The 12,142-nt window shown below is 38.4% G+C and overlaps 1 protein-coding gene across 6 annotated transcripts in view; it reads left to right on the forward strand.

The window, feature by feature from the left end:
* The window catches only part of MSRA (methionine sulfoxide reductase A), a 288,566-nt gene that overhangs the window by 171,731 nt on the left and 104,693 nt on the right, over positions 1-12,142 (forward strand). For all 6 annotated transcript variants that reach the window (XM_030037338.2, XM_030037340.2, XM_030037341.2 and 3 more), the window contains exon 4: positions 4,326-4,430. In XM_030037338.2, the coding sequence (XP_029893198.1) occupies positions 4,326-4,430 (105 nt within the window). The remainder of the gene's footprint in view (positions 1-4,325; positions 4,431-12,142) is intronic.

Genomic DNA, 12,142 nt, shown 5'->3' on the forward strand with positions numbered 1-12,142 from the left:
AAGACCTACTACTTTTTCATGTAATACTTTGCATATTCTCTAGAGCCTAGGCTTTAGCTAGCACAAATTGGTTTAGCTCCAAAACCAATAAGCTCTGAAATGTGCCTCAGCTGAAGATCTGCCACCTATTTCTCCACATTTAGACATTTACTGGATTTAGGAACTTTATTTCAGTGGGTAAAGAGAGGCCAGTCCTTTTTTATTGATGAAGTGAGGCAGGAGGGAGTAGTTTTGGCGTTGCTTGAATTTTATAATTTAATTCACCCAGGGCTGGACTAGCCGGAGATGAAGCACACGTGTCATGTCGCAGCCCCGTAGCTGCTGGGTGGCTGGGTATTTACAGGTGAGGTGCTCTCAAGCCAGCCCTTTGAAGTTGTTCCACTTTGCTGGAAATAATTAAATGCTTACTGGATACAGCGAGTTAAAAAGGATGAGTTGGCTTCTATAATCCATCGGCTTGGGCACTCACCTGGGAGATGATTAAGAAGGTGAAAATCTAAACACTATTAGGAAGAAAAAAATTGAAAAGGAGCACTGAGGTGTCACTCAGATGTCTTTTTCTATTGCTCTTTACAGGAACATTTTTTGCCAGAGTTTGAATCCCCACTGAAAGAGCTCACTGTAGCTAATCCTCTGAGAGTGGCTGTGTTTTCTGTGTGGGAAATGGATATAGGATAAACAGACAATCTGCTGTTGGCACACAGCCCTCTCTGCCACGGTGTAATAAAGTCTTATCATCTGCAGTGAGGTTCTACAATGGCTAAGCTCCTTCTAAAGCTGAAGGAGAACTGAGCACCATAACTGGAAATCCGATAATGGCACCTATAAATAAAGGATTTCTATTTGCACAGTTAATGGCAAATGAAATTATATTTAGTGATTCAATAAATTATTTAAAAAATATGGTTCAAACCTTGAGCTTTTCTGGGAGAAGGCTTCTAGAAATGTTCATACTTGTTAAAACTTTTGGAACTTAAAGTGAAGCATGCTTTTGCTGTGGAATATCAAGGATCAGCTAATTAAAAGCAATAGGTGAACTGAGGACACCATGACTCTCTGACTTAATATAAATGGACCTTTCATGAGAAATTCTGAAAGAGGCACTAAGGTGAAGAGCTGAATATCACTGAAAGAATAGCATCTATCACTGATCATTTTAAATCATTTCAGCTGTTCAGTGTTAGCCTGTTAAATTTCTTGTTAAAAGACATGCAGCTTTTTTGAGAACAAGTGGGTTTATTGTTTCTCTTTGATTACTGCCTCTCCATTTTAAGAAATCTTACAAAAAAGATGTGATTAGAAAGATTTCAATGATCTTTTTACAATACAGTGGAGTGGTTAGCTGGTTTGATGCCTGCTCTGTTCTTTTGGTGCTGTACTGTACCAAATGTATGAAACCCAAACTGAAATGTGATTATTCTGTGTTCATAGTCAAACTTAAGCCTAATGCAAAAAGTGAAATAAGAAGATTAACAGGGAGAACCCAATTTAAGTTCCCTTTTGCCACTTTGGCTGCAGCTGTGTCAGATTCGGCACCACCGAGCTGGTTGTTTCCACTTGCTACTTAGGGTAATCTCCTGGTATTTTTGATTCCTTCCTGTGGGGCATATTGCACCTGTGGAGAGATTGCTCTTTTTCTATTCCTGTCCCCTGATGCCATTTTCTCTCTGTGGTGCTTCTAGGAAATTTTGTGGTTAATCTGTCCCACATGGAGCCATTTACCTGTCTATTTGCTCATGTGTACCCAGTTGATTGGTATAGTTTTCACTAAAATTGTTGGGAAGTAGGAGTGCTTACCACAAATGACTAAGATTGTTCTTAGTAGAAATAGCCACACTGTATTCTGAAAGAAAACCCAGTAGATTGTGGAAAAGCTTTGAGGAAAATTAGAGGTGAATCTGATAGGACCAGCAGCATTACCTCCTTGCTTTTCCTGTGAGGATGAATATTGATTTTAAATATGCTCTGGGTTCTAACAGTCTGTTAGCCACACATCTGAGGATTTTTTTTTTTCTTGAGGTCAGGCTATAGTTTTCAGAGTAGCACCATTATTTCCTTATTTAGAGGAAAAGAAGAAAGCTGATTCTTTGAACTTCTGGATTAGTCAGAGCAGACAGTGTTGACAAGATGTAATTGCTGCTTCAATTGAGAGGAAAGGTAATGCTTCTGTTGTTTTGAAGTTCTTTAAGAAACTCTCTTGTGATCTAAAGCTAGTCATCTTAGACAAGCAATTTGCTTCTGAGTGATAAGAACCTTTCATAAGCTTCACATTGGCTCACAAAAAAAAAAAAAGAAAAAAGAAAAAAAAAAAGAATTAAAGTCAGAAGCCACTCCTTAATCTCTTTAGTCGGTTTGCTCTCCTTTTTTATCTCAAGCAACAACAAAAGTCCTGACCTGGGCTTCAGATAAGGCAAACCCCATTATTCTCACTGATAGTCCATATTAAACCATGAAATCTGGAATAAATTTCCTCTCTGACCTAAACTGGCCATCAGTTCATGCCATAATATATAAAGACCATTTCACTTTATTATTAAGCCAATTACCTCTGACTTGTATTTTTATTCTACTAAATGTATGATCCCTTTCTGCTAATCTACCATCAGAATTTGACTTCAGATAATAAGTTGCTTCCATGGACTTCAATAGGCGTAGTGCATGTGAAAGAGGAATTGGGCCATCGTTCACCTGGACAGTACCCTGGTGGACAGGATGACATGGCTTTAGCTACGGGTTACCGGAAACTTGGATTTTTTTGTCTTTTAATCTCAGCGAGCATATCTTTGTTGTATTGTAAAGCACACTAGATAGGAATCAATTTGATTTTATCAAGAGTTTCATTACAGATATCCCAGATGTGTCTCCTTTTACTCCTCTGCATTCTAGACTAAATTTAATCCCAGTGTTTTAAATCCCTTTTAATAGCTAGCCCACCCCCCTGTGCCTCATTTAGGTTTTCTTCATTTTAGGGGCCCCATTAACTAATATAATGCTGTCATACTTTCCCCTGTTATCTCTCTTTAAAGTATCCTAGCATCCTTTTTATTTCTTTCAATTTTATTTTTTTTTAATTCAGATTTCTCCTGGTACTGAATTGGTGTTTCTACTGAACACTCCCCAGTTACTCATAGACTCTGGTTTTTCTTGTTTGGTGACAGCTAATTCAGAACGCATCACTGGGCCAGATTCAGCTGGTCATTGCACTGCATGAAATTCAACAATTCTATTGAAATCAGTTGAGTAAATCTGAAGTTTATACTGGTATAAATGAAATAAAAACTTCGCCTAGTGTGATCAAGGAGCTTATTATGTCCCCACCAAAAGACAGATCAGGCTGTCCAGTTTACTTTTTTTAGTATTAACTTACTATGATTTAACTGAAGAATGGGATAATGTTTTTTTCCCCATTCATGGATATATTATGACAACAAATATGCCTACATTTATATATTGTAAAATATATAATACATAATATTTATAAAATATAAAATGCTTGTGTAGCTCTCAATGCGATGGACTTTCACCCTGAAATATCTGAGCACTCATCAATCTGTTTAGTTACAATTGAAGTGAATTATGCGGCCAGATTCTTCACATTTTGTGGAGCTGGATCTTTCAATAATATTGTGATTGATTAGACGCATAAAGAATGAAAAAATCATGCCCATAATGTAATTGAAAAATAGGAATAATATGTTTTCATGTGCTGTAACACCTGCTAATCTTCCTTGAACTTCATCTGCTGTCATAAGGTTCAGTCAGGCTCTCTTTGACTCTTTTTGAAGCCTGTTGTCATCAGTGGTTTGGATGATGTTAAATAGTTTGAAATTATTTGTATGGTCTTGTGTAAACTTGCTCTTGAAATTTGTTTTTATAATCAATTATCTTATCCATATCTTACCTCATGGAAACAAAGCGCAGTTTTATACTGTCCAGACAACTTAGACATACAAGTTTTCATATTTTAATGTTATATTTAGAATATTTTAAAATATTTTACTAGTTGTTGGTTACAAAGATTTAAGAACTATTCTTTTTGTCTCCTGAAAGCTGATAGCCTACTGCAATAACATCCCTGTCTTACCTTACTGTCTCTGGTTGGTTTACTTCATGATGGCCTTGTCCAAACTAGCAGACGTCTTAAAGTTGGCATGTATATAAAATATTGTATAAAAAAGCTTAAGTATAAATGATGGTCAATCAAAACACCTTTAGGGAAAAAAAAAGGAAAACAAAGGATTGTGCTTTGAATCTCAGATATAAAAAACTAGATACGCAGTAGCTAATTCTCACTAATAATATCTGATTTTATTTTGTCTTTTAAGGTAAAACTGGCCACACAGAGGCTGTACGAGTAGTATATCAGCCAGAAAACATCAGCTTTGAGAAACTGCTCAAGGTCTTCTGGGAGAATCATGACCCGACACAAGGTAGAGTGATGAGTGAGCCAGTATTTAATTATCTTACTAATTACAGCTGGGATAATTAGTGTTTGAGCTGCATGGAAGAGATGAACCTTGAAATCACACTGGAGCTCAAGAATATGATTGCAGACATTTATTGACAGAGAAAGAGAGGAAGAGAGAGAACGAGAGCACAGAAACTCACAATACCCCTCCTCCTTTACAGCTGTCTGTGCTGGGAAAATTCCCACAGAGAGGCACAGTAGACAATAGAAAATTTTTTTCCACTTTGATTATGACAATTTCTTCTGTAATGCTATCTTTTGTCTCTTAAATTAAAGCATATTTCTTCACAGCTTCAGAGCTGGTCATTTTATTTGTGCCGAGGACCTTTATCCTTCATAAAAATTTTTGTTTGTTTTTTATATTTTTCAATGGCAGTGAATATCTTTTATGATTAGAAAAAGGGAACAAAAAGAGGTAAGAGATTGTGTGTAGAGGCACCAGCAGAGCATTCTAGCTATTTGCCTTATTTGAACCTTTTGATTTAATTTATCTTTCTTGGAAGAGGCTTCATGATGACATTATACACATCTGTGCAAACATAAATGGGAAACTGTGTTGAGAAAACATTTTACATGTTTATATAGTTTCAATAAACATCATCCTTTCCACCATTTCCCAGAAATACTACACACAGTAACTCATTTCAATATTTTAACAGCTATCATAATTATGCCACTTGTTACTACATCTGGGAGCAAAAAAATGCAGATGATACCTTCAAAATGTGATGCCATCCCGGGAAACAGTAACTCTGAGAAGGATCCAGGGGCTATTGTGGATAAGTGTCTTCCAGTGAGCCCAGGGCACAATGCAAAGACAAAAATGGCTATTGCAACTCCTGCCTATATGAAAAGGGAAGCTGGAGTACGAAAGCTATTTTCTGTATGCAGAGTCAGTAAAATCTCAGAACATTTCGTGCAGTTCCTGTGTTGGCATACCGGGAAATTTACAGAGATATTGCTGGGGATTTGAAGGAAGGACAGAAAAAGGATATAGAGCCTAGAAAACTGGCCTGGTGCTGTGAATAAACACGTTCAACTACTTGAAGAGACATAACACTATGATCAAGTAATTTTTACAGGTGCTTATGTGAGGAGCAGATACCTTATAATGAGGTTGACAACCCAACCACTGGTAAGCCATAAGTACCAGTAGCTGGAAGCTGAAGTTTGAAAAGTTCTACCCTGGAATAAAATAGTTTCACAGCTCTCAGTGTAATTAAAAGCTGGAGTCTTTTTCCATCACCATCCTTCCGAGTCTTTAAGATGAGATAATTTATCATTTTAAAAGAGGCGCTTGATTCAAGTCATGAGAAGAAATTCTATGTCTGTGTGTCAAGTGTGGTGGCCTCTACTGTTGATTTATGGGCCTCTCTTTTCAACTCCTTCCTTTATATTTGTGTTCAGAGTAATTGTCTGCACCATCCTTGAAATACTTGCAGCTCTGCATTAAGACAATGACCATCTTCAAATCATGCTTCAGGGCATTTGTGGCTTGCTCATAGGGGTCAGGAAGGAGGTTTTGTCCCTATCCTACCAGTGGTTGTTTTTAGGTATTTTTTTGTTCTTTTTTCTTTAGATTGTCAGAGATTGGCCATCACCAGAGGCTGGCTTCTTTGTAATGGGCTGGTTGTTTTGATACAGCAGAGAATCCTATTTCAGGATAATTGGTTCATGTGTCTTGCTCACATGTTGGGATTCATCCTGATTGCCAGAGCTGGAACTAATGGGCAGGACTATAGGATTCTTCACCTTCCAGAGCAGTATGAGGAATGGATTTCTGCTGAAATAATCTGGGCAAATACCACCTAATCAGTCATCTGCCATGTCTGTAGTCTTGCCTTTGACAGTGTATGGTTGAGCTCTGCCTGTGGCACACGTACAGTAGGTCAGTCTCTAAAGGACTTCAGTGCTTTAGGCTGACTGAAGTTCATGTGCTGGACACAATGGTATGGGGATGAAGTGTAGTAGTTGTGATAACGGGTCAGATCAGATGAATTTATGATTCCTTCTGGCTTCAAAACAAAGTAAAATGATGACATTATGTCTTTATATTCACCTTGCATTCTCAGATAACTGAGGTTCTAAATAGTTCCAGTCTGTGCTTTCCGAAGAAGGTTGGATGCTGGCAGATGTATGATTCGCTCTTTGATTTCTGGCAACTGGGGAAACATCACCTAATTAGCTCGGGCACAGAGCCACGCTAATGTGGCTGTATTCCTTCTGGGACGTGAGCTAATATCTCTGTATGACACTGAGCTGTGTAGATACCCAAGTCATTCACGACTGTCTCAGGCATCTATATGGCACTGCAGTACTTGATGTAAACATACCTAAGCCTTTATCTAAGCTTGGCTCAGTAGAATTTCCAAATGGTTTTGTAATGATTTGCCTGAAGTGAAAGCATCACTTTATCCACAGAGAAGATGGCAGTCTTCTCTGAAGACTTTGCATACCCCCGACTTGGACAGGTTGCTTTACCTATGTTTTTTTATGGTTGCTTAAGGCTAATCTCTGTTCAAGAACTTTGCAAAGCTCATCACATCTCTACAACCTTTCTTGATTTGAAGCAAACCTAAACCACAAGGTCCCAATTTCAAGTTTCTTTGTTTTGTAAGATAGGGATGGTATGCTTATATATCCTTTCAAGTTTGAGCAGTTAGCAGTAGAAGGTCTGTAAGGTGGAATTGTGTCTTTGCCTTGATTTGTATGTACTACCTGCTTTTAGCTTGCTATGGGAAATGTGGTTTTATGTAAAGATACTGAAAGTGAGAGTTATCTCTCTGACCTATGATACTTTTCTCCTTTCCTGAGGTTCAGCTGTGTGCACACAGTAAGTCTTATTTAGCCAGCCTTATGGGAATGAAGGACTCTGTCAAAGAGAAGGTTTTTACTAAGCAGATATATTAGGAAGATTTCTTATTCATGAAATTCAGCACACTCTTTGGATGAACCCAGTGTCTCATATAGCCAGCGAATGCTGGACTTCTTGAGTATAGCGCTCACTCAGAAGTATAAAAGCTTTGTCTGTGGCACTCTTATCTTTTCTCCAGAAGTTGGGTTAATGCCATTTAAGCCCTCCTACCCCCAGCAGAGATAATGGACTTGTCTAATTGTTCTAATGTCATTAAACATCAAATATGTACATTCTATTGCAGTTAAAGACCTTTCAAATATCAGTCTAGATGGTACCAAGCTGCTAAAGAGTACAGACCGGCAGTCCTATCATTCATTATTGTATGAGTGTATTAATATTCAAAAGTTCCTGCTTTCCAAACAGTTGGACCTCCTGCCTTCAAGATGAGACTGACATCTCACTGGGATTCCAGTTTTCTCTGGGAGGCAGCCTGGCTCTTGTTTCGTGGAGCTCTTGAGTCTGAGTATTATACAGAAGTCTATTGAACAGCAAGAACCTTTGATCAAGTCAAACAGTCTATGAGTTGAAAGACATTCTCCCAGATGAGCATCTCCTAAGTGTGGGGCACTGATAAAGTCCTCCTTGACTATTAATTTAGGGTCTATTTTATAATTCATTACATTTGGGAGACTGAAAAAGCAACAAACAAACCCCTGACTTCTGCCAAGTGACATATGGTTGTCATCTCTGTTCAGCCTCTAATGCACAGTTCAGCATTCCTTCTCTCCTAGGAATGATCTTATCTATAAGAGGATTGCTCTGGATAGCTCTATAAGTGCTTGAGGTGGTTGCTTCTTTGTCATTGATACAGAAAAAGAGAATGAATGTGATATGCTGAAAATACTGCAAAAGAATCTTATGGCTATTCACTTTGTACATCATTTAATTTTTCTAAAGTTTATAGAGGTGTAGGACAGATTCTGTATTGCCTTGTTTTTGCACTAAAGAGGCCATCCTCAGAGCCTTCCAGATTTTTACAATATAAGCCTGACTGTGTCCTTAAAATTGCACCTTAACGGTGGTTCTGCTGGCATCTCCATGCTGTCTGGCTGGAGGGATGTGGACTTTCAGACCATAAGTTTGTCTGTGTTGTGCCTCAGCCTGTAGTTTCATGATTGCTGTAAGCTAATCTTTGACTTAACTGTTAAGGAAAAGGGCAATTTTCTTCTCTCTCCCTGACCTGTCTGCAGGATACACCCTCTTTCTTTGGGCTGACACTGGCAATCACAAAGTTCTCTGATCAAGCTGAAAATTAACCCTATGTGAATTGAAGTGAAATGTAATTTTCAGCCAGGATGTAAATTGCCAGGAGCATGACTGCTAGCGGGACCACCCTTCTGGCATTAGCACTGTCCTATAGTGTGTGAGCCAACTGTGAAACTCGACTGTGTTTATGTTCAGGGAAGAAGATGCCATATTTTATCTGATCAGAAAGTTTAGCCACTCTTTGTGGGGTGTCAGAAACTATTTCTCCAAACCTTGGAAAAATCTATCTGATACCAGAGGACTCTGTTTGTCATGGTGCAAATATGATTCCTGTAAAGCATATTACTGTTCATAATTATCCTGACGCTGTGTGTGGTTGAAGTCCTACATGTGTCAGAGATTTCAGCCCAGTCCGAGGCAACTTAACGAAAGGCTCCTTGTTGCTTTCAGTGGCTGTACAGAAGACAAGCAGAAGACAAAACAAGTATTATTTATTCCTCTTTAAAACATGTTTAGGGCAAATGAAAAATCCACTTGCCTCTTTTAGCTCTTTTCTCTCTTGAATACAATCCAAAACAGATGCTTGTTTAGGTAGTTCTGCTCCCCATGTTTGTCAAGAGTACCTAATCCTTCCTAGCCCACAAGAAACAACTTAGGTACCACTACAATTCTCTGGGGTGAGCCCCTCTTGCCCACAAATCCCATCCTTGTTCCTTGCTTCTTCTGGCTTTCTGTTTGGTTATTTGAATTAGTGGAAGGAGCTGAGAGGAAGCCAGGACTCCATAGTTCTGGCCACTCTCTGACAATGGGGTGAAGGGCAAAGGCACCCATGGCCACCGCTGCCCAGGAGCTTCTGGAAATTTTCTTCTAGCCTTATTGATTCTTTGAGTGTGGATATACAAAGAGCCAAAGTTACTGGTAAGTAAAGAATCTCATTCCTCCTTTCTGTCATGAAGAAGTCTTTATCTTGCCTGTGTTTGTACAGGAAATGTAAGCAGAACTGATATTTTTCCAGCAGTTGAGGACCATCTGTACTACAACAAACCCATCACCTGCCAGATTCATTCAGAACATCTCTTAGTCCATATGTCTTGTGTATCCACGACAAAGAAGAGCTGTATGAGCCATTTCTCCTCCCTGTGACCTTCCAAACAGCTTGGCATTTAGCCTTAGTGCTGATACATGAGTTCTCCAGATTAGTATCTGTTTTTCATTGTGCTGACCCATTTTAGTTGCAGAGGGTATATTTATTTCTCACCAGTTTTGAAAGACTGTACTTTTTTTAGACATTGCATAAGGAATCTATCATCTGCAAATAATTAAAATTAGACACTAGAAATGACATTGTATTGCTAATGAGCAGATGTGTCTACTTATACCAGTGGAAGAACAGCTGTACACATAAAAAACGCTACAACGACCCTAAACCAGCATTATGTATTCTGCTACAGGCCTGTAACTTCATTTAGAGATTAAAGGGAAAAAAGTAATCTTTCCATGTAAAATATAACCATTTTTTATTTTTTTCTTTACATTTCTGTAACTCTCTTCCCTTTATAATTTGAATGAAATTTGCAACTCTCGGATTAAAGCACAGAGCACCTTTGTTTTGTATTTCAAATGTTATTAAGAGTCCTGATGGTTTCAGCATTATTACAAGGTATAACAAAAAACAGTAGAAATACAAAATCTATTGTCACCAGGCATATTAAATATATTCAAAATAGAATTACCAACCCCTTAGGGAGCCATTCTTGGTCCAATACTCTTCAATATTTTCATTAATGACTTGGAGGATATAGTGGAGAGGATGCTAATTAAATCTGTGGTAAAGACATTGCTAGGAGGCTCTTGGAAGAAGTGAATAAAACACAGCTCTGTGTTGATAAATTAAAAAAGCCTTGGAAATCGATATGCTGAGACACAATAAAGATAAATGTATATTGGTTCATGCAGGACTGAATACTCAACAATAGAAATATGCACTGAGTTGTTTGATAGGAGGCAGTGTCTTCTATTGCCTTCAGGTTCTTCTAATTCCTGCTCTTTCCAATGAAGTATCAATGGTGGGACATAGTTGACTGATGTCTACCCATCCCACCAGCAACCAATTTAGTGGTCCCTGGCCCATAATCACCTCATAAATACCTGTGGTCTATACTTTTTGAAAAGTAGCAAAGAGAGTCTTTGGCAGTGATGCTTAACCAGTATTGTACTTTGAGAATGCAACTTCATTTCTTTCATGAACTGAAATGCTGAATGATATGTTGTTCCCATTCTTTGTCCTTTCTGTAGAGCTAAATATGCATTAAAAATAAATACATATTATTAGGCTGCTTTGCGTCCCCAGGAATTTTAGCTGTCATGACCTAATTTGCATATTAGACTCTTTTTATCCATATAAATTAGAATAGACTTTTTCTGACCTGTATTTCCAGTTTAGGAGATGTTGTTTTTCCATATCACAGTGAGAAGCTGAGATTTGACTCCGCGTCTTTCTAATGAAGGGGATCATTAGCCAGTGCATTGGTTGCTGAGATGGCTGAACAGTTTGCATTATGAAGTGAGTGGTGCTGAATCAATTCTGGCTCAAGGGCAGAAGTCCTTCTGGGCTCTGATTTCTTCTGGCCTTTAAACTACTTTTAGCCTATTTATTTTATATCTGACAATGATGTGTTAACCAGTTCTCCAGAACTACCAAAAATTAATTTTATCTTTCAGTATTGCTACAGTCAGTAATAAAATGGTTCCTTGAAGATAAGAAAAGCCATGGCATCAGTCTTTTGCGCCACTGAAGATGACACTCTGACTCTTATGCTGTGGGAAGCACGAACCCACCACTCACCTGAAAGGAGGGTAGATTTAGATTAGATATAAGGAAGACATTGTTTATGCTGAGGGTGGTGAGACACTGGCCCAGGTTGCCCAGAGAGGTGGTGGATGCCCCATCCCTGGAAACATCCAAGGTCAGGCTGGACGGGGCTCTGAGCAACCTGATCTGGTTGAAGATGTCCCTGCTCATGGCAGGGGGTTGGACTAGATGACCTTTAAAGGTCCCTTCCAACCCAAACCATTCTGTGATTCAATGATTCCTTTTGTTCATAATGCCTGTATCTACTAAGAACAACTTTGGACAGTGTTTTTATTCTATTACAGTCTTCCTCAGGATCATTTCTGGGTTATTTTGTAGTTATAGCATAGCTGTGTTTCTAATTAAGGAGAGGAAGAGGAAAGGATGAGGCAAGGAATCTTCATTTTAATTCAGGCTTGTTGATTTGTAACTTCTGAAGGAAAATCTGGACATCTCAATGCTTAGGACTTCTCAATGCTTAGGACTGTCTTCATTAGCTTTCAAATATCCATGAAGTCAATGGGCATATGGTGTGAATAACAGCATCTAGATTTTCATGTATGTTTATAGAAAAGAGTAACCTTAGAAGGTCTTTTTCTGCAGATTTTTTTGATGGACTGTTCCTAATCTTTATACAAGGAAAGCAATAGACAAAGTCAAAACAAAGTAATACCAAACATTCTTTTCTTCTTCAAATAAC

Source organism: Aquila chrysaetos, chromosome 15 (assembly GCF_900496995.4).
Source record: "Aquila chrysaetos chrysaetos chromosome 15, bAquChr1.4, whole genome shotgun sequence".
NCBI lineage: Eukaryota > Metazoa > Chordata > Aves > Accipitriformes > Accipitridae > Aquila > Aquila chrysaetos.